Consider the following 24,147-nt stretch of genomic DNA (forward strand, 5'->3'; position numbering starts at 1 on the left):
GGAAGATCAATGGTGTTGTGGAACAATTGAAGAATCATGGGGAAAAGCTAACTTCTAGGGGCTTTCACACCCAGTTACTCAGTTCCCCCCATTATATTTTTTCCTGCTTCTCTCCTTCCAAGTGCTTATTCCTCTTTTCATTCTTTCTTTCCTTCTATATATCTGACAAATGCATTATCTAGCAAGTGGAAACCCGAGTCTGCCCTTGAATTCCCATGAGGCTCCTGTTAATGAAAACTATGTGAGCTTAGGTACATTTTTTCAGTCGAATTTTCCATAAGCTATCATAACCTGTCACGTATTCTAGCCTTGAAAAGTAAAATAGTAACTTGGGTTACTCTGTCAGCCTGTATCTATGTCATATCCCATCCATGGGTTTTGTGATAGGAAGAAAACCCCAAGGGCATATTAGGCAACTTGGCACAGATTGTGCCAGTTTCTAGCAAAGCAGACTTCAACAAAAAGGTGAAAACTGACCCTGGATGTCCAAATCGAAGTAGTAAGTTATTGCCTAGAATGCCAGCAAAGCAGGATGGGCCTCTGGTTTCTGGTTTATTTCTAGTTTTCTCTTAGGTGATGAAAGCTCCTTGTCTCCACTGTTTCTTAAAAGCAGGCAGGCTGATCCTTCTGGGCCCTTCTCCTCCATGAATGGTTCCATTGTGTAAACATCATCCTCTATTTCTTCACCCTGGCTGGATCTGAGACTGGAAACAGACTTGAGAAAGAGAGCTTAACACTCCCGCTTTTATTTTGAAGGATAAGCCTCTACTCGAAGGGGGAGAGGCAACTAGGAAAGAGCAAGCAACAGTGAGCCCCTTCTTTCTCTATCCCTTCAGCAGAAACTGCAAAACTGGGGTGAAATGCTTCTTTGCTTGTGGCGTCTTTTCTTCAAAGTTAAGACCCTATCCCATCTAGTCAGAATTTGTATCAGAGTGGCCAAATGAATACATTTGGAATCTCACCCCTCTCCTCACTCCCAGATCCCTTCCTAGCAATCAATATCAATATTAAGCCCTGCAGGCTTTAAGGCACATCTATGCAGCCAATGAAATATGCTTTCATGAGGTGCCACACAAATTAGCTCTTTCCCCCAGAAAGATCTCTATGCCGCCTTGTTAACAAAGTAGGGAAGTGCAGCTTCACTGACAGTTTACTGGAGGGCAAGTTAAGGTGTGGTGATTAGTGGATTTGTCTGGCAGTGGAAAAACATCCACCAATTACTCCCCTTGATGTGGGCTAGGAAAGGAGGCAGCTTCTAAGAAAGGCTTAATCACCTCCCTGAACTCTTAAATATAAGCACCAGGCATTTATTTCTATGTGGACCTGACATACAAGTTTCTATAGAGAAGTCCTGGTCTGCTGCTTTCTCCAGCAATGTGGGTGCTGCTGTTCCTCTTCTGTGGATCTTCATGGCTCATCTTTTAGTATTGCTCTCCATCTACGGGAAGTCCTCCTAGATTCGCAGCTCCTGTTTGATGAGAAGGTGGTAACCTTCTCATGGCCAAAGGATCTTCTCACAATCATTCACATTTTGCTCACTTCTCAATTGAACTATTGCAATGTACTAAGGTTGTAACACCTAGTCCAGAAAGAAACAGCTAGAGTTAATTATGGGTGTTTTCTAATTTGTCCGTTGTAGAAAGTTAGCACCCACCCCTCTCTTAGAAGAATGAAATATTCTAGCAAATATTAAAAAGGCAGAATATTTCCCTTAAAAGAGAAATAGAAATCTTAAAGGACACAGAAACTCAGCCCCAGCAGATATTTTGGTGCCAGCTTATCTACAAGACAAAAGACCTTCAGATCCAGGATGATGGGATTAGCCCTCACACAAGATCCAAACCAGGACAAAACCATTAAGCCATAACAGGAATTGCCCAAAGTCCCTTCATTATATCACCCTGCAAGATTCAACCAAGACTGGGACTCAAGACAACCTACAAAGTTACCCCTGCATGGCCCCATGGGAGCCTGACAACCAATCAGAATACATTTCTTTCACAGGAACAGGAAGCAAGTTCAAACCCCGAGAGAGGATATAAATCTCTCTCTCTCTCTCTCTCTCACCCATGTGCTCAATTGCCTAGGACCTCAAACCATGCGGTCCTTTCCACCATTAAACCATCTTTCCAAATAGCCTCCATGTTTCCAGTGTCTTTCTCCCCACTTGGAACTGAACCCAGCTGGGCATTTCTTCCAACACCATATAATACCATGATTTTGAAAACCGCATTACTTCCCAAGTAGCTTTTGGTTGCAACTGAAGGTTCTGGTTGTCATCTTTAAATCTTTAAATGATCCAGAATTTTGACATCTGTAGGGTTGCTCCCCACCTATCCCTCAATACTCATTAGAAAGTTAGGCAAAACATGACTTTTTCATCACATCCTGGGGGCTGGAATGATACGTTTGGTTCTAACAATTTCTAAAAAATTTCTTTATTTGATGATTCACTCACATATTAAATTCCAAGGCTTATATAGTTAATATTTATGAAGGTTGTTGCTACTTATTGTCTTTTGAATCATCTTAACCCAATCTACAGTTGTTGGGAATATATACGTTGCTCAGAGTTGCCTTGGATTATATTATTTTATAACCCCAATAAACTAAGTAAATAAGAAATGGCAGCCTAGCACCATAAAGCAAAGTGGTCACAGAGGGAAACCGGCAGTGAGCAGAAAGGGTGTGTATCCACAGTGAACCAAACAGCCAATAGGAGTTGAGTAGATCTCAGCCTTTGCTGCTCCATCACCACGGAAGCAACAAAACAATGCATGTAACAAGGCTTATATTGCAAATCATGGGGATCAATACTTCCACACTGAATTTAAAAACAATCCCTAAATCACCTAAGTGAAGGAAAGACCAGAGGTGTCCTTAAAGAACAATTAAATCAGAAATCTTCAAGCCAAAATTACGGGAATGTATAGATATGCCCTGGAATTCAGGAGGTAGTACGCATCTCTCAGTAACAGTTACTGCTATGCTTGCCTAATTTTTCAGATCAGTCCTCTTTTAAAACAACCCAAATTGGCTGTCATGAAAAAAGTGTTCTGATGACCCCCAAATTTTAACAGTAGGGGTGGGAAACTCTCCCTTCACATTATTTATGCCTTAAGTTGACTTTATATATTTCTGTCATGTCTCCCATTGTAGGAAGTTAGCACCCACCCCTCTCCTGGAAGAGTGAAATATTTTAGGAAATATGAAAAAGGCAGAATATTATATTTCCCTGGGATAAGCATGTTTTGAAGCAGCTCCCATCTTCCTGCCCCCCACCCTTTGTCAATGGGCCATTAAGGCTTGGGCCAGTCTATTCTACATAACAAAGATCTACCTCCTTCAGGCAGAGCCATAGTAGGAATTGCGAAAGATAGGATTAGCCCTCTACACAATAGCAACAGAAACTAACACAATGGGACCCATCTAGACGAGGCTCACCACATGGCACCTGGGAAGATTGCATCAGCCAGCAAGACCCCCACCCCCTGGGAGTCTGACAACCAATCAGGATACTCTTTTGGGGCCCCAAGAAATGCAGAGCCAGAGAGAGTATAAAAACCCGAGGATTTACTGTATCTGCCCTTTTTCTGTTCAGGAACTCAAGCCATGTGACCATTAAACCATCTTTCCAAGCAGTCTCCATGTTTCCAGTGTCTGTTTTCCCCACTTGGAGCAGAACCCAGAAGGATGTTTCTTCCAACACCATTAGAGCACTTTCTTGCATTCCAAGCTAAAGTGCCTCTATTGTGCTATTATTTCCCCTATCATTTTGGTTGTCCTTTTCTGCAGCTTTTTCAATTTTAAGGAGCAATAAGCACCAAACAGTACTCCAAGCACAGTCTCACCACCCTAGCCTTGCTTTGCCACTCATATGGACAGGCAGGAGTTGTGGAAGCCATAGAAAGCAGCAGCTGCTTCTCTTCTGCTTAAATACACAAAGCAACCTGGGGAGAAAGCATTAGGAGGCCCCTCTGCACACCCATTCACTGACCAGATTCACACAACATAGTGAACCAAAGTCATGGTTTACAAGACAAATTAATAAGCAAATTGAAATGCTTGGTTAACAGAGCATGTGGGCCAGCAATTTATCCCACCCCATTTTCTGTGAATTTTAAGTTCACAGGACCCAGCTCACATTAAACTTCTACAAGTACAACCTGTGTGGTCGTGTTCAAGCTTTGGCATAGTGTATCACATGATTTTTGCCACTCTGTTCTGTGGCGGACTGTTAGCGATCAATTGAATGTTGGGTTGAAGTAACTGTACCTTTTATTTCTTCTCCCAATGATTTTCAGTACGGGATCATCCCAAGGATTTCTTGGTCAACATTGGAAATGGATTTTTGTCCATTCTCTCTGTTTTAATAAAAAGTTCAATGATAGGATGCTTTTCCTTCAAAATAAAAGGTGCTATCTGGTTATCAATGAAGACAAATGCATTCATCTGCAGGTGTATTTAGCCTAAATGCTCTGAAATGTTGCTGAACAATAATCTCTGCTTCTCATAGTAAGCAAACTGCTGGGGTTGCTTAGTATTGTGGTTAACACCATATGGAGGCCATTGCAATTCCTGCTGCAATATTGCTAGCAAATCCCCAGGGTGTCTTTTCAAATGATGGGGAGATGAATGAATACAAAATAATGTCTTCTTTATTTTGGATACAGAAATCAAGAGATAGATCAGCAAGGTGGCACTTTTGTTGTGAAATTTCCCCAGTACAAACCACTGACATTAAATAACAAAAAACCTGTTCTTCATTTTGCCCAAACAGCATTATTCCTGTCTGTGGCTTTGCAGTTATGACAAACACCCTGTGGCCTGTTGTAATGGAGAATTGGGCCCTGTCTGCTGATTTTGCTTTTTGGGTTAGTCCCAGATGCAGGACAGATTTTTTGACCACTTATTCTGTGGCACAAAATATTCACTTCTCTGAAGTCTAAGCTTCCTCAGTATTTTTTCAAGATAAAGCAATAGTGACCAGGAGGATTCAAGTCTGTGGATTATTTTCAACTGATTGGCCAGGACTTTTGACTGTCAATTATTTAAGAGTACTAGCAATAAACGTTTTCCCCACCCCCAAACAGACAATACACTGATCTGTAGAAAGCCTGGGATATACCTTTATTTTGTGGGAGAGATATGTTAGCTCTGCTCAAATCCCCATCACCACCACCTCTATTCAAAACATTTTTTTTTTGTTAATGATTCAAGTGGTGAAATTTAAAGCAGATCTCCCAAACCCGAAGAAACTTAATCTGGATGTAAAATACAAATGCAGAAGTTGGGTTTTTTTTATTTCAACAAACAAAATATAAATACATTTCGATATAAATAAGACTGCCTTGCTTCGTTTGTTATGAAGATTTAAAAACAATTGTAGCCTTGCAGGAACTCCTCTCCCCACACCATACAGTGGGGAGCCGCATCACCTGTTCCCAATCTTCTTCCATGGTTCCCATGTCGTAATCCTTCCTCCCAGCTGCACAACAGGCAGAAATCCAACAGATGCATCTTCCGTTGCTGGTGTAAAGGGGCAGCAAATTAAAATTTCTACGGTTAATTTCCTGCTTGTTGTCAACCGCTGTTAAGGGGCCAGAGGAGATGCGTATATCACAATAAGATTCATTTGCAAAAGAAAAACGTGTCCAAACGACTCTCACGCCCCCCCTCCCCCCATCCCCCGCCTCAAGATGGCAGCATTCCTTCTATGCATTCCTCCACACACACACACACATACACACACACTCCTGTTTCCAGCATGCACTTCTTCTTCGGCTCAAGATGAGGCAATGCATCTTGGGATTTGTAGTACGCCCCGTTCCATCAGGCATTGGCTTCATATACAAATGCAGTCTATTTCTATTCAACGAACGTTTCCTTTCCTTGTATTTTACTATAATTACTATACCCACAATTTCTGAAGGCAACCTGTTCGACTGATTTAATTGTTCGAACTGTCAGGAAATGTCCCCTTATTTCTAGGTTGGTTCTCTTCCTGATCAGTTTCCATTCGTTGCTTCTTGTTCTGCTTCCATCCAGGTGCTTTGGTGAATAGGTTGACCCCTTTTTCTTTGTGGCAGTCCCTCAAATATTGGAACACTGCTACCATGTCGCCCCTAGTCTTTCTTTTCATTAAAGATCCTTCTTTAATGAAGGGTCTGTTGAGATCCTTCTGGATCTTGAACCTAACTTCTGGAATGCTGGTTATTCCTGCCAGCATGATGCCATTTGCAAATTTGATGACTTCCTCTTCTATCCCTCCTCCAACTTGTTTATGAAGATATTGAAAAATACAGGGCCTAAGATAGAGCCTTGAGGTATCATGCAGAAACAGTTCTATTAAGGACTATACAGTACAACCTCTGGTCACGACCATAATTTGTTCCATAATTTTGGTCACAACCCGATTTGGTCATGACAGAAGGGGAAATTGGCTGCAGCCATGTTTGATCATCACCTGAGTATGTGTTCATGATCAGATTCAAAAATTTTGTGATTTTTTTTGGTCGGAACCTGATTTGGTCGTGGTCAGAACTGTTCATGATCAGAGGTTCTACTGTACTGTTCTTCCTATTACAATTTACAACCCAGAATTGGGTGGGACCCTGGAGGTCTTCTATTCCAACTCCCTGCTAAAGCATTCTGGATAAATGGCTGTCCAATCTCTTCTTGAAAACTTCCAGTCATGAAGGACTCACAACTTCTGGAGGCAAGCCATGATTAATTGCTGTTACAGTAACAAAATTTCTCATTAATTCTACACTAGATTTCCTTTTGATAATCTTCTATCCATTACTTCTTGTCCTGCCTTCAGATGCTTTGGGAGATAGGTCAACCTATCTTGTCTGTGACAGCCCCTCAAATATTGGAAGACTGTTATCATGTCACCCCTTCTATTTCTTAGATTAGACAAACCTAGATCCTGCAACTGTTCATTGTATGGTTTAGCTTCCAGGTCCCTAAATCATCTCTGCGTTCTTTCTAGAGTCTCAACATCTTTTTTGTTAAGTGATGACCAGAACTGGATGCAGTATTAATAAATGTGGTCTTACAGTTGCACTATAATGTGGTATCAAATGTGGATTAGACAACATCGCTACTAGATGGATTAGTAACTGGCTAACCAACCTCATTTAACATACAAATTCTGGGTTTTAAATTTTAATAGAAAGAATAGTATATATGTAGTGTCCCATTAATATTTCTAGTGTAGCCTTATCAGTATTCATTATTTATAAGACCCAATTTGCTCACCAATTTTTGGCCAGGTAAAGGGCACATGACTGAAGCTTCACTGTGTAAAAATAATGCTGTTATATGCACATGTATGCAGAAATAAAATACACTCCCTTGGAATTGCTGCGATCTTAATGATATACATTTTGCAAAACAATCACAGCAAAACAATCTTAGGCAGAGTTTTCAATCAATCAATCTGCCTGTTACTGGGCAGGATCACTGAAAAGGAGTGTACTTGTTATTCTCCAAGCTAATCAAAATTAAAAATCCTGCAAACAAGAATCTGGAGGCAAGGGAGAAGGACTGTACCTTAGCTTTATCTCGTCTAGTGTGTTGATTATACACATGCGGGAAACATTTGCCTTAAGGAGCAATCCATTACGTGCCACCTCTTTTTTCCCCTTCTGAGGTGGTATGGGCTAGACACGGATTGATCTTATGAGCAAAAACTAAGCCTTTGGCGGCCTTTACCATTGCTATGGTAATTGCCGTGGGATTACATGTGTGGCTGCAGTTACCAATTGCATATAGCTGGTAAAGAATTATAGTAGCAGGAAGCAGTGAAACAATTCTGGTTCTGTACTGCCACCTGCAGGAAATTATGCAAATAGCTTCTGATTTTTAGTGTTCTCAGTACAGTACCTGTAAATCTAGGTTGGAGTATTGTTCCATTTTTAGTTAGGAATTTTTTTAAATCATGATTGAATTGGGAACATCTGGTCCTGAAACACTGTTGAACTTAAGTGTGGTCTTATTTGATGAAAACTCCACACAAAATCCTCTCAGTTAGGTAAAGGAAGAAACAGTGATGGTACTCAATTGTCAATAATAATCAGTATTAGGTAACATCTTCTTATTTGTTCCTTACTTGCTTTCTAAAGGCTTCATTTATTAATTAGTCACATTGCTCCTCAAGAAGGAATTTCATTCAAGACTATCCCATTTATCCAAAGTCACACCTGGAAAACCTTCCCAGGTGTTCTTAATACAGAAAAGAACCTGCCAAAAATCCACAGTGATTTCAAAACCACTGGTGTCTGAGAGTTATATCTGCTATTAAATGTATTCAAGCAGAAGGGAGCCAGTCTATATTGTAGAGACCTGACTGAACTTCAAATGCCAGGCTTTAAAGCAATGTTTCTCAAACTTGGCAACTTTAAGCATGGCTGGCTGGGGAATTCTGGGACTATACATCTTAAAGTTGTTGAAGTTGAGAAACACTGTTTTAAAGAATCAAAACTACCACTCCATCTAAAATAACTAATGGTGAGTTAATAAAAAATACAGCTGAGGACATTTCATCAGGTGGGATATACAGTAGCTGCACTAGGAATGCAGTAATTATAAAACTCTAAAATAAATGAATTTCAGGAATAAATTCTGGATGAAAAGCAATCCACAAAGGGGAAATCCTGGATACAAGATACTGATCAGCAGTTCTATAATCTTGGCTCACAAGAAAAACAGAAAAAGATCCTCACCTAAAAATCCAGATGGATAATGTGCAGTTCTTGATTTACAGCAGGGGCATCAAACCCAAGGCCCATGCACTGAATCTGGCCCATGAGGTGCTTAGATGTGGCCTGTGAGGCCACCCTAGAAACAGCGAAGGACCAGCCTGTGGTGCCTCTGCAAGCAAAAATGAAGCTCAGAAGGGCTGTGTGTGTGGCCCTCCCAAGCTCCATTTTCAGTGGCAGGGGGTTATAGGCAGCTGTTGTAGGTGGAAATGGAGCTCAGGAGCCCATTTTCACTGGCAGAGTGCTTGGGCCACCCGATACCAGTGACATTGAGCTGACCATGCCCCCCTGGCCCTCCACCCAAGATCAAACACAATCCTGATGTGGCCCTCAATGAAATCGAGTTTGACACTCCTGATTTACAGTATCACTAAGCTGCAGCTCTCAGTATTGCTCATATTGGCAGAGGTTGATGGGAATTTTAACTCGAGAGGTGACCACTTCTGCATTTGATTTGATGTAAGACTCAGCAAGGAACAAATGAATATATATATCACAGTGCATAAAATCAGTCACTGCTACTTGTTTCATGTTCCAGCTAAGGATTTGAGAAAGGATATCCTTCAAAGCTTTCCAGATGCTGCTGTTCCAAGTCACTTTGTCAAGCCGAAAAACAAAAAAAGAATAAATACTGTTCAGAGTGTATTAAAATATACCCTCCTTGGCTCTTAACCAATCACAGTTCCTGCTGAGCTTCATTGTGGATGTTCATTCTAAAGCCTAGATGCATTACAGCATGCCCAAGTTTTCAGTCTAATGCATACTTTTATAGGCATTAATCTTAAACTTAGTGGAGCTATTGAGCTACTACTATGTGCAGTATAGGTTTGAAAAAAAGGCACCTTAATAAAATCAATGTTGAATCTGAATCCATGACCATCTTTTTACTCACCACATTAGAACTATTTCCTTGGCAGTTCTTGTGTACCCTTGGAAATCCATCAACTCCACTTCATTACATTTACACAAAGGCTTTTGCTTTCATCCATGCATACTCTAGCCCAATACCCTGCAGATGTCTTAGAGTTGCTACCAAGAATTTCCAACTAGCATAATATATAGACACCTATTCAAAATTAAGAGACACTAATGCTACAGAACTTGCCTACATATAATATAGAATTATAGGCTTTCCACTTATTCCCTATGGCTACTGAAAATTTGATGCTGATTATAAATCAAAATGTTAATCTACTGGATGGTTTTAATGGGCATCTTTTAAAAATGAAAGTTGGTACCATATTTTATATATATAATCTAAACTAATAGTGTCTTAGAAAGAAGTTGACAAAATGTTAGCTCCCTACTGCTTCTATAGCAAAAAAACAAAACAAAAAGCCCTGATTTAATTTTGGAAAATATCATTAGAAAGTTACTCCTAACTATCCAGATGCAAAGTCAAAGATAATTATGCACAGGAACCAGCAGCTAGCAATTTTCCAGCTAACTATTGGACATGATCAGCTCTTAAGAGGCCACCTGCATATTAGAATCTCTGTTGTACCCTCTGCATGATAAACCTTGCAATCTGTCCAACAACTTCTTTTAGCTCTGCTGGAGATAGATAATTCAGTATCTCTCTCTGTGAGGCATGACTGAAACATTTAAGGATGCAACATCACTTCTAAAAAAGCAACAGCACATGGTTACTTTAGTTGAGACAATGTTTTAGGCTGGCTGCCTTAGAAACTAAAGGGGCAGTCAGAGCTACAGTTTCTGCAGAAACTGAACATGGATACCTTCTCAAGAAAGGTTACTCTTACTTATATGGAGGATGAGAGTAAACAGAAAAGATGTAACACTTAACAGTATTGCTGTGGGAACACTGAAAAACACAACTTTTAAGAGAGAGATCTATAAAAGTCCCTCAGCAGAATTCCCCAATCTAGTGCTGCCTTGTTATGCTTTATTACAAGGCCTATGATCCCCAGAGAACATTACTGTTAACGCTGCCTTAAGGCTAAAGTACAAATAGCTTCAGAGAACTATGATTGGCTCTCCAAACATGTATTCCTTTATTGCAAAAGGAATGCTCACTGATTATGGGGGCATTTTTGCAGAAAAGAGTTTGTTTTAATCCCCACACTGATTCCTTCTCTGAAATGGATTTTTGAAACAACTTCCCTGGATGATATGAGATAACCATCATGGTGGTCTTGTCTTTCCTGAACCGAAATTCATAACAGCCTTGTGTAAAGGACTAGCAATCTTCTCTCCTTTGTTACTTTCCCAGTTGAATTACAGCCTCCATGCTCAAGCTGCAGGTTATTAGGGGAGACTAATGATCTACTGAAAAATGCATTGTAATATTCAGTTACATATCATGTTAAGCTTCGTTGCTCCTCCTACATCTCCCCAACTTCAAGATGGGTTAGAACTGGAGGGGGGGATTCATGAAGTCCCAACCCATCTAGAAGGCCCCAGATTTGGAAAGGCTGTGCAAAATTAGTAGAAAATAAAAAAGGGAAAATAGTATTAATAGTCCAATTTCAGAATGAACTGTGGATAGAAAAAAAAAATCAAAGTCAAGCAACTTAAGAAGTTGCCTGATCAGGAATTCTGTTGTTTTACCACTTGCTGGCCACAAAAAGTACAAGCACTTGATAAGTAAGCCAGCATGCTATGTGAAAGGGGGGGGTGAGGAAAGGCAGTTGCTGACATTCACTACCTGGAATCTGGTTTATCTCCAAGGCAAAAAACAAGATTAGGAAATGCTGCAGATCCTGAACTGAGAGAAATGGAGATATTGATTTCAAGAAGAAAATACTTTTTAATTATTGGTGGATAAAAATATTTATATAATGGATTGCAACAAGGTATGGCTGAGCTAGAGAAAGCAAGCAGATTCATATTGTCATGAAAATTTCAGGTCTGCAGACTCTGAGGGGGAAATCCATTCTGAGAGAAGTTGGTAGCAAATCACTTTTGTGCCATTCAAGTGAAGAAAAGAGCATGAAAATATGCAGCTAGCCACAGAGGTGGAGTTCAACCTAAAAGAGACTTGACTTTAAAATTTAAAAAAAATTAATCCTATCTTTATTATTTTTATAAATAACTCAAGGCAGCCTAATATGCCTTCCTCCAATTTTTCTTCCAAAAAAGCAATTCTGTGATGAAGTGACTTGGACTGAGAGAGAGAGAGAGTGTGAGAGTGAGTGACTGGCCAAGGTCACCCATCGCTGTCATACCTAAAGTGGGACTAGAACTTAGAGTTTTATTCCTGATGCCTTACAGAATCAAACTGGGGTTCCTTGGTGTTATATCAGACATTATAAGCAAGGTCAAACATAGGAGATCTATTGGGAAACACCCTCAGAAATCTCAGTTAAGTAAAAATTACTTGTAATGTGCCTGGTTGATGATGAATGCATTAAATCCTTGAACAAGCTTGCCTCATTCCTGCATTACAGTCTTACTGGGAACGAACATATTTTCCTTTCCTCAGGTGTGTAGGAACCAGTTTATAGATCTGAAGGACTGTTTTCCCTGCTGGTTTTATTGTGATGTCATCTGTGGCATTTATTACTTGTTCTTGTCTTTTTTATCTTCTGCATTTATTATTGATGCTTTTGATTTTTATACTGTTTTATTATCTCATACAACTATTGGTTCCAAGTTGCATTTTTTTAAACTGACCAGCACATTATCCAGGAAAATAAGGTGGATCATAAATGTAATAAATCATAGAGCTTTTTATTTCATCCTGGGACGGTAATTGGGAGGACAAAATTGTCAGTGGCACACTGTGACTCCCTTATGGTCCTTGGTTAGCAAATGGTAGCTCAGAGCTTCTCAACCTTGGGAACTTTAACAGGTGGATTTAATTCCCAGAAATACTCAGCCAATATGGCTGGCAAGGGAATTCTGGGAGTTGAAGTCCACCTGTCTTAAAGTTGTCAACATTGAGACACACTGGGTTAACTCAATTTACAAAAGTAGTTTAAGATCAGTCACTGAAAAGGAGGATAACACTTAATATAATTATCACTTTTAAATTTTTGTCATTTGTGTGGTTCCCAATGTTGGTTTTCATTGCTTTGCTTTTTAATGTTTTAATTGGCTATCAACATTAATTTTTTGTTATCGGGATACAGGATAAAAGCAAATAAATTTTGTCTCAAGGGTGTACTTTTACCTGAATCACTATTGCCCTTTGTTTTGAAAAATCAGTAATTTATTTTCCTTTTCCCTGGATTCTTTTACATCAAGTTTATTTGTATTGAATGCAAAAGAATAAAAGCCTGCTAGATCTAATTAGATTTCAATCAGCCATCTGAGCTGGGGTTACAAGAGACAATGCTGTCCTCAAGAGCTATTCTTTTTTAGATAGGAGAGCGAGCTAAACTGATGGAGAAGTTACAAATTAACAGAAACAGTATTTTTATAACAATAATATCTGAAAACCTCTATTCAGGATTCCCTATTTAGTTAACTCTAGTGATTTGGATTTCATTTTGCACAATCCTCTGGTCAGTAGGAAGAAGGGGATTGCCTGACACTCTAAAAATGCAGCATTTTACATCAAGAGATTTTCACTTTAATTCATGGAATCTTTGGATCTAATGAAGATGGCTTGGCAAATATATCAAAACCTTGGATTTTTAAAAGGCATATAAGTACTGTATTTTTTAGTCAAAAGCCTCGGATCTTTAATCACTAACAATTCTCAGAATTATGCAAATGTACACAATGTAGAATTTTGATTGATTTCCTGGTTGCCAAGTTTTAATTTCCCAGACATTGCTCCTGTCCTGTGCCTTTAACAGAAATTTTCTTGCCAACTTAAGCAGATAACCTTTCCACAGTCTCTGTGCCAGGAAAAACTTCCACCCTTCATTTGAATGTTGCTTTTAAAAACCAAAACAAAAGTGTACCCATAAATTGGCAGTGCTAGTGTTTTCTTACATGATTGTTATTTTAAAATATATGTAAATTTTCCCAATACTAAATGATCTTGCCATGGTATTTTCTTTAGGAAATAAGCTTCTTTGAGGAAAGAAATATGTAAGGAGAATTGGTAGAAGAGGACATTTGCGATATTTCATTTTTAATTTGAACTCCAATGTTCACTAATCCTTCCCCTAATACTGGGAAAGTAAAAATAGTGCCCAATTTTCTTAACCAGTTGTCATGTTGAAGAGAACAATGTGTACTGGTGGTCCTTGATTTATGATGGTCTCTTAGTGACCATACAAAATTCTGATGCACCACCCAAAAAAGGGGAGGCTTACAACCCAGATTTGAAGTTGATTTCAGGAGTTTGGAAACACAACTGCATTTATGACTGTTTGCAGTATCCCATGGTAACATGATCATGTTTTATTATAGTTTTGCCAAAAATCAGCAGTTCTGGTTTTTGGCAAAATGACATCCATAGTGAACCAATGGTTCACTTAATAACTGTGGCATTCACTTAACCACAATATTTGCTTAATGACCACCACAAAAATACCATACAATCTTAATGAACTTGGCATTAATTTAATGACTGTCGCAAAAAAGTCATAAACTCAGGATAATTTTACAACCCTCACAACCTATCACCATAATGGGAAATTCCATTACAGCTGTATGTTGAGGATTACTTGTAATCCAGTAATTTTTGGATTCCCAAGAGTGGGGAAATGCAGCAATTAAAACCGGATGAAAAATAGCAGCTTTGGATAAAGCCATGTATACCTACCTTGTGGAAAGACAAGTAGACTAGAATGGTAAATGCAGAGATGAAGCACCAGTGGTCGTCTAGATACAACCTCATTATATAGGCTTGGAACTGTAGCTCAACTGCAGTTTCTGCTGCCTATAAGTACACTTAAAACATGTGAATCATTATAGTGATTTAGTAAGACAACCTCTTGCCCAGACTAAAGTCACACTGCATATTGGACCGTGAAGGAGTTAACCACATTTTAGCCTAATACATTGGTTAAACATACCATGGCCTTTGAGGTTTATGATCAAATCTGTCATGTGAAGTCAAAACTTTGGGCTCTACAAACCACATTTCAGTTAGTCAAAGATCAGTGCATTGTGCATACATAGTTCACATGAATGATAAAGAACCTGTGGCCTTTCAGGTGTTGTTAACTATATATCCCAAAAGACCAGCTCACTCGCAAATAGTAAGCAATGCTGGCTGTTGCAGTACCTCAATGTATGGGAAGCGACATATTCCCTACCCTTGCCAAATGTGAATGCACACACTTTTTAGAAAAATATTTGATTTCTATAGCCACCCATCTCAAGAAGTTACTTTAAGCAACATACATCAAAAATGGAAGTGCAATTCAGAGGCAGAGGGAAAAACAGGGATGGATCTTAGCTACAGCTAGTCCTGGGGGCCTTTTCTTCCCTGGCATGCCTTCTCGTCAGCTCTTTGCTCACTTTTCCTCCTGAGAATGAGCTCGTATCAGAAAGAGAAAAGACAGCTTCACATTCAAATGTACATGGCTTAATTGATTTTCAGTTGATAGTTCCTAGCTGCAGATGTGAACTTTCAGAATTCCATTGGGAAATGCTGTGTTTGAGGTGACATGCAGATTCTGGTGGGTGCAGCCCTGCAAAGAGCTTCTTTTGATGTCTAGGCTAGCTTGCTTTTACCCTCTTTTGGTGACGTGCTATGTCCTAAGATAAGTCTTCTGTTTAATGGCCCTTATAACAAAACAAGAGAGAACAGTTGCTTTCTGGTACTTGCCAAAATTAAAGCTCTAATTTTTGGCATACCCAATAAATATCCATGTCTCAGCTTTTCTTGAAAAAGTTGTTAACAGAGCAGAAAGATTCCAATGGTGGATTTTTTTTTTTTTAATTTGATTTATATGCCGCCCTTCTCTGGAGACTCAGGGCGGCTTACAATGCGTTAAGCAATAGCCTTCATACTTTTTGTATATTTTATACAAAGTCAGCTTATTGCCCCCACAAACTGGGTCCTCATTTCACCTACCTTAGAAAGGATGGAAGGCTGAGTCAACCTTGAGCCTTGGAGAGATTCGAACCAGCAGTAATTGCAGGCAGCTGTGTTAAGAACAGGGTGCTTAGACCACTGTACCATCAAGGCCTAAGAAGATTTGCCTAAGAAGATACCCTTAGTTTGTATAGTATTTGGTAAGAGTGGTATTGACTTGCTACTTTCATGTGACTATGATGTGAGAGCTATCCCAAGTGTTACATATATTATATTTTTTATACTGCTTATAGGGCTCACATTTTTTTAAAGCCACTCTTACTACTTTTGATAAACTGGGTCAACTGGATATTTGTTTTCTCTTTGATGAACTCATTTATCACATGAAGTAAGGTTCTATTTAAAAAAATATTAATAGAATATTTCAAATATTTTTGCATTTCATTTTCTCACAGAGCTTCAAAGCTGCTAAGCAATATATAATTGATCCACTACTAATCTATTGAAGTCAGAAATATCAGCTATGGTGGTGGTTAGATTATTAACCCAAAGCATGGGAGAACACCTGCAGTGAACATGCTAAACCTGGCATGCAAATATTTTCACAAGATTTTGTAATAGGCATTGCCACTGAAAAAGATCCAGTATTTGGTTGCCACCTGTTTAATTTCAAAAGGTATGGATATTCTCAGCCAGGGTTCAGATGATAATTGCATTGAACAACGAGGCTTCCGGTGGGGAGACTATCATGGAGACTTGATCTCAGGCCTTAAAGGCTTTAAAGATCAAAAACAGAAGTTTGTACTGTGTCCTGCAACATATTTGAAGAAGCAAGTAGACAAGTTAACACTGACAAAGTAGGTTTGTGTTGTTGTTGTTGTATAGCACTTTCATAGCCAACAGTGCTCAGTAGTAATCCCATATCTGAAGCTGTTAAGTTTTACATCGAACAGATTTAAAGAGTTATAGAATTAATGTCTTTCACAGTAGGAATAAAACTGCCACACCACATTTGGCATCAGATACCACTGATATCATAGCACAGTATTTCTCAATCCTGGCAACTTTAAGAGGTGTGGACTTCAATTCCCAGAATTCTCTGGGATGCTAGTAGGGAATTCTGGGACTTGGAAGTGCAAACCTCTTAAACTTACCAAGATTGAGACATACTGCAATAGCAGATAATCAAATAAGTACAAGTCAGCACCAGAGATTTTACTTTTTTCTGCATTGCTTTCTTGATCTATAGTTTCCAGATTTCTGCAAAACCAGGTTGGGGAGGCCTCTACTTTCAGCCATGATGCCACTTGGGCTTCTAGAGTCCAGCTGGTATTCAGACTGTGCAGAAGGAACAGATGAACCATTAGCCTGAGCAGTAACGAGTTAAGCATCTCCATGCTGCAGGTGTTTACCTCTTTCCTTTCACAGTTTATGGAAACAGGATTAGGAGATAAACCACCCAGATTATGTGCTTTTGCACATTAAGAAAAAAAAATATTGGTTTTGTTTACAGCAAGTGCATGGTGCCAATTTACTCCCACCAGGTAGGCTTCCTTAATTCAGTTTTACATGTCCTTTGCACCCCAAATGGCTCCATCTTAGATATCTTACCTATAATAACAGGATTAAGATGAGCCTGATAAGGCAGTCTTTTCAAGTTCAAACTACACATTTACAATTAAGGTAATAATTATGTAAGTTATCATTTTGATAAAAATATTCAAATCTATTTCAACTCATTTCAGCAAAAATGTTTCTTTAATCATAAGAATATGAAAATAATGTTTTACTATATTTGTAAAACTTCTGTTTATTGTTATTAAAAAAAATCATAAAGCTTGCCAGCCCATTGGCTTTTGTAACTAGCACCATTTCAGGACCCCAAACTGGCTTATGATTTTTTTTATTAAACCTGTTTGGCTTCCAGGGAGCTGGCATTGGGAGTAATTTGTAAAATGCCGGTACCATTCACTGTGTTTTAAGCTGTGGCTATGGTGTAATTCAAATGTTCATAGTTAAAAACCACTATTTCCTTTAAGAGGTGAACATTGGGAAATATGAGTAAAGCTTCCTTCTCACATTTTACTTGCAAAGACAGGAATTTTAAATGAACTCAAATGTTATGCCAAATTCCCTTTATCTTAGTCAGAAAAAAAATCCCAAAAGATTGCGCAAACTACACACAAACACACTTCATCATTATATTTTGTTATTCCAATTAGCAAAAAAATAAATAAAATATCTAGACTCCTTGTATGTGTGGATTTTTAACCATAACTTTCAACATTTGAATTCCCTCATGCTGAAAGGCACAAAAGTTTTGCTATGGACAAATTTTGCCAATCCCCAGAGGGAAAAAATTTCAGAGGCAACAAAACTATTGCCAGATCTGCACTGACTCTAAGCAAGAGCTAAGAGTTATGTAGCTCTACAGCTTCTGCAGCTGTGAAACATATTTATTCATATATCTTACACCACAAAAAGTTGGGCTGAGAAAAAAAATGCTACTTTTTATAAATACTTTCCTCCTAATTATTGAAAATCAAGGATATAGAAAAGAAATTAGATTATGATTTCAAAACCAAGTTGGGTATTTCTGGATGAAATAGCAAGCTATTTTGCCTGGCTTCCTCCCATAAGGTATGTAATCAGCCAGACCACTTCCTTTCAGAAGAGCTCTACGGTCTGTTGCCTTGGAGTAGAGATACAAGCAGTATTTCATTCTAGAAGGCAAACTAAAAATTCAAGACCTCTCCTTGGTATCACAGTTGAAGTTCCACCCTTCCTGCAGTTTGGCGGCTGAAGGGGTGTGGATGACATTACATCCACTCCTAAAAACACCGTCCCCCAAACAAGGCAGAGAACTGCTTTCGAATTTCCCCCAAATTTGGAGAGTCTCTCCTCTGGAAGAGGCTGGAAAGCCCCTTCCATAAACTGCCGACTCTTCACCTAATCAACCTCCTCCCATTCTCTAAGAAAGAATCCTTAGACATCTCAGCCTCCAATACAGAGCAGTAAGATTTATTTATACACTTTGGCCTTCAGAAGGCTGGTTTTGTCTGTCAAGCTTCATTTGTGGCGTAAACCAGCTACCCAACTTTGTTTTATATTCCCTGGATGTGTGTGTTTGTGTGTGTGTGTGAAATTAAGACAATCCTCAGTCTAAAGCAATTTGGCTAGTGAAATGGAGAAGTGGACGGTAGAAAGTAGCAGGATAGGAAAAGTATCCATGGGACAAATGAAGAAGGGGAGAACCAATGATTGAATTGGCCTCAGAAAATAGTCAGGTGGCACTCTTGAACCAGGATCTACCTACAACCTGGAATGATCATGCCCACCATATGATTCTGGGACTCCAGTTGGATAAAAGAGCTGATCAATCAATTCCTGTACCATCCTTCCCAGTTTCTAGGCTATTCTGGGAGGGAAAAGCCAAAGCAGCTCATTTTTATCTGTTAATGCAAAAATGTTTTGGTGGCCAATACAACTCTAAAGCATGAAATTTATCTAATCACTGAAGAGAATTGTGCATTTTGGTTAAGAAATCTAGAATGCCCTCTAGACAAGTCCATGACTGCCTTCTTGCTATTTTCACAATTAAACTCAGTGCTGTCTGTTGTCTTAATCAATACTTAATCAGTATTTCTAACTGTTAAGGGGTTTGAATATCAGCCCATAATTTACAGTCATAGCTGCATTCTAGATTCTCTTCCACAAAGATCAGACTGGTAGGCATGAAGTGAGGCCTTTTTTCTGTCACAGTGCCCCTCAATATTGGTACACCTTCCTAGGGAAGTTCGGCACGATTCCTTTAAAGAGAAAACAAAGATTTGAATTGTTCCTTACATATCTTAATGGTCAGGTTAGCGCTGACCATTTAAAGATCACCAGTTTTGTTTTGTATTGGCTTTATTTTTAAATTTAGTTTGTCTATTTCCTAAAGAACCCCAGTGGTTTGTAAGACAAGCCATAAATATTTACAGATTATTAGTACCTAAACAAAGTTGTCTAATATACTACTAAATACATTTCTTTGCTTTTAAAAATAAGGAGGGACAATTTATTATTAGGAGGGAAGACAAATATAAAATATGGGAGTATACTATGAAATTGGACAGCATTATGTCTGTCAAGTCTGTATATGCACCAGAATAGAGTAAAATAAAATGCAAGTTTTGTGGCAAAGGCAGAAGTCTGTATTCACTAAATCTGCTCCTGCATTTTTGTAGAATGAATTCATCAGAGTAAATGAAATAATGTTGGGAGCACAAAAGGATCCCACCTTCCGTAACATTCAACACTAAAAAAAACCCTATCCAGTTGATAGCTTGGATAAAGAAGCTACCCAAGTAAGAACTTCTCTCTCCATGTTCATTTGAAAGCAATTCTCAATTTCAAGTGGGAATTGCATTAAAAGAAGCTACCATAACTGTGGCAGATCCTATGATTGCTTACATTTTATTCCCATCAGCCTCAGATGGCAGTTCTAATAGAAAATGATCCTTTTTTAAAGATTATGATTCCCAGAACCAGATTACACTAGGCTACCTGATGCATAGGATCATAGCAGTAGCTTTCATAATATCTGCATGTACACATGATCTTCTTTTTATTTGCATTATCATGATTGGGGGGTGGGGGAGATAGGCTTCCCATATAGATAAGTTGCCACATAGTTGAAGAAAATGGGCTAGGCTACTAAACTAAGATAAGGGCAGAATATCTGGCAAAACTTGTTTTGTAAGATAGGTGGCTATATCAATTTGGCCAACAAAATAAACACAAAGTCATTGACTACTATGGTACTAACTGGGCTGGCCATTGGAAAACTCCTTTTTTGCTATTGATTTAAATTACAAAGTTGGATAGCACAGCAAGGTCATCTCATTCTATCCAAACTAAAGCCTAAACTTAAAAAAAAAGATAAAGGTGATTTGCTATTTCCTTCTCAAGTATTATCTAATAATTACTTATTAAAGCAACAAAAGTGTTTGTGGATAAATAGCAAGCAGTATCCCTGCAACATTTCCAGTGATAGAAAACAGCAGATAGGCAACAGGATTTGAATGTTCTACCTCTACTGCCTTGGGCAGGTCATACCTGCCCATCCTCTGACTCCAAAGTATAAAGATGGGAACAGAGACTTACCATGCAGGTTTGGTGTGGAGCCAAACAGAGCAGCTAAATAAAGTAACTTGCTTTGGCAGCTCACCCCCTGCCCGCCCCATAATTATCAAACATATAACAAATAAAGAATGCTCTAGTAAATAAAGTAACTTTGGACGACTGTGATGTTTCTCTTTGGTCTTCTATTAGAACAACCACACAATAGCTTAGAATAATCCATCCTTTCCAATTTGTATTCCTTTAAAGCAATATGCAAATGTTGCCTGGAAAAATTATTCACAATATTCTCTGCCAAAAGAAAATATTTTGAATTATTTTTCTAGAAATCACACCAGAATAATTATGCTGACATGACCTTCAGTTTATTTAAACTCTCTTCATGAATCAGGATAGCCTTTCCCCCCACCTCCCCCAGAATGTGACTATTTTACATGTCCCTTCCCATGCCCCATTCCCTCTTCACCAATTGTCTCTCCTTTTCAAGGATCACAAATTCTGTTTCTGTATGAGTCCGATGAACTTTTAGAAATTTTCCTAGGAATACTGGATATTCTGTGTTCTTATTTTTATAAACAAATCCCAAACCCTTGATTACACATAATTAAAAAAAGCACACTATATTAGAACTATCTTCAAAAACAGTGTAAGATTGTGAATTTATTCTGATTAGATCACATAAAGTCCTGTGTGTGTATGTGTGCGTGCGTACACACACATACACACATGTATTCCCACAATATGAATACAGCATCTTGGGATGGTTTCTGTCCAATTCCTCTTATGTCCTCAGAAAATGTTCAGTTTCATTCTCCCAGTTTAGAGAAATTGTTCTCTTGTTCTCTGCCAAGTTCCTTTTCTTTCAAGAGTTTCTGGTTCTCAGCTCTCAACCTGTCCAGTTCCTCTACTAACTGACTTACCCTGGGGTCCTCTGTTGAATCCCCTGCAAATTTCTTGTTCTCCATCTGTAGGCGGTTGTTCTCCTCCTCCATCCTGGAAAGACATTTCTCCAACTCCAAATATTCCTTGATCAATTCCTGTTTGCTCATATTCTGTAGACTCTCTACATGATATTTCTCATATGTCTCTGAAAAATCTTTCTGAAGGAATTCAGTGCCATCCCCTCCCATCCCATCACTACCCCCATCCTCCTCTTCCACAAAGTCTTCCTCACTGGTTTCATCTGACTTGGTGGCAGATCTTTTGGGGCAAAGGCTTGTCTTCAAATCTGGTTCTTCTTGATCATGATCCTCCATTAAAAACTGTGTGGTGTTGTATGGTGCAACAGGCTGTCCTTTAGCAAACATCTCTGCCCGCATCCTGGAAGCCCGTTGACTCTGCTTTTCATCAAACTTCTTCTTCTCTTCCCAGCTGAGTTTGTAATAAGGCTTCCAATGTTTCTTCTTCTTTGAAGGGCGCCTCCTATGTTTCTTTTTGCCCAGTTGTTTTTCTTCTTCTCCACCAGACTGGGATCTGCAACTCTGGTCAAAAGTCCCACAGTATTCCTGCTCCTGTAGGTCTGATTGCTCTCCATCTCCTGCATCTTGAGTGTCTGCAGCTGCACCAAATGTCTGGTCCTCAATCTGATTAATCCCTGGGGCATCCAGACTTTGGCTTCCTTCAACCCCAGGAACTGTGAGTTCTGAATCAGGAAAGGCAACATCAGCACTGACCGGCCTGCCATCCTGCTGCTTAGCCACCTCTCTTGGTTGCCACCTATCCACAATCTCTCTTCCTTGGAGCAGTTCCTGGTTAGTGGGTGGAGATCCAACAAAAGGCCCCCCTCCACCAGAGTCTCCTCCGCCTGCACCCCTGCAGGGGGGGAAAGGTGTTTTGCCATTAGGCTGTTGCCTCAGATTGGCAGAGAAGGCAGCATCAGCCATAGCTGGTGCTCTTAGCAATTTCCTCAGCCCGGAGAAGATTGTTGGCTAATAAGTCCACGACGTTGACTCCCTCTCTTCTTGAAGGAGGGAGAATTTAATTAGCCCGCAGTTCCTTGCTGGATGGTGCTGGGGCTGCCAGCTTCACAAGTTCTGAGAAAGCAAAGTTTTTTTTTAACACTTCAGCCCAACTTGCAATCCTTTACAGAACTCTTACTGCTTAATAGTTATCAGGAGTATTAATCTGGAAGACTTTCTTGCTCTTTCTTAAAGATTTCTAGACTGTTACAAACATTAAACTTTGCAGGAAAAAAAAAAAAAAAGACCGGCAAGCTGTCTTGGTCAGTCTTTAAATGTTCGTTACCTTCTCTGGGAAGTGTGGAAGCATCCGTTTTTTCCTCCAGTCTCTACTTCTCCTGTTTGTCACACTGTAGGAAAGATGCACATCTCAAATTATAAAAAGATTAAAGGCAAAAAGAGTTCCAGCTAAAGAATGAGCCACCGCAAGAGACAGTATGTCCTTGAAACACCTTGCACGCAGCAATTATATTCTTTTAAAGAAATGAAGATTCGGGAGACAAAAGGCCACTGAAGAGTTAAGCAGCAGGGTTCTCACTCCAGCGTAAGTGATAAAAATGTTAAATGTCCAAATCCACACAATCAAGGGTTAACAGTTCAGGCACGAAAAAGTTGAAGGCAGTTCCAAAGCCAAGAGTCTAAGTGTGTAACAGTTCTTCTTTTTTCTTAACAATCTAGACCTCAAAAATCGGTTGAAAAATATTTCCGTCCCAAGCTTCAATCTATGAAAAACTCTCCAGTCCCGAACGAGTTAAAGATGGTTTCCTCCTCCTCCTCCTCGGAGAGGAAAGAGTTAACTAAACGAGGGAAGGTTGGCTCCTCCACGCACACCCAAAGTTCGAATCGCCCCCTCCCTTGCAGTTAACCCCACCCCTCCTTCCACCGCTTTCCTCCCTTACTCAAGCGCCGCCAGTTCTCAACTGCTACTCCTAGCGCGTTTCCTCGCCTTATATAAACGAACCAGCCCCTTCAACGCAGTGCGCAGCCGCTTCTTATTTTCCTGGTCCCAAGGTATCTCGGGATTTGTGGTTTCTCCTTCCGATCGATTGCCCAGTTCTCTTTTAACACAATGACTACCCTTCCCAGAATCGCGGCAATGGACTGTTGTTTAGCCAATCAATATTCAAGGAGGGCTGGGACAACAAGGAAGCCCTCTCTGGTAGGCTGCCTAAATAACTAAAACATCAATGGCTATAATGGGAGCCCTTCAATATTAACTGAACCAATCAGAGGAGAATAGTTGGAGGCGGTGTAGGAGGTGGGAATTGGAATATACCAACTATTTATGTGAATTTTGAAATCTTAACGCTTATTAAAGCGGCCTTTTTGAGTCCTCCTATAACTCATCTTCAAACGAATGTCATCTCAGGCACTTTATCTGTCATAATAGCGTTGA

The 24,147-nt window shown here is 39.4% G+C and overlaps 1 protein-coding gene across 1 annotated transcript; it reads right to left on the bottom strand.

Moving 5' to 3' along the window:
- Positions 1-21,136: 21,136 nt before the first annotated feature.
- Positions 21,137-23,929, bottom strand: HEXIM1 (HEXIM P-TEFb complex subunit 1). The gene is made up of 2 exons (XM_034416008.3): positions 23,038-23,929; positions 21,137-22,826 (listed from the first exon to the last, which is right to left on the bottom strand). The coding sequence occupies exon 2, from the start codon at positions 22,674-22,676 to the stop codon at positions 21,600-21,602; it is 1,077 nt and encodes a 358-aa protein (XP_034271899.1). The 5' UTR covers positions 22,677-22,826; positions 23,038-23,929; the 3' UTR covers positions 21,137-21,599.
- Between the last annotated feature and the right edge of the window lie 218 nt (positions 23,930-24,147).

This window comes from Pantherophis guttatus, chromosome 4, assembly GCF_059756535.1.
Source record: "Pantherophis guttatus breed Tessera chromosome 4, ASM5975653v1, whole genome shotgun sequence".
Taxonomy (NCBI): domain Eukaryota; kingdom Metazoa; phylum Chordata; class Lepidosauria; order Squamata; family Colubridae; genus Pantherophis; species Pantherophis guttatus.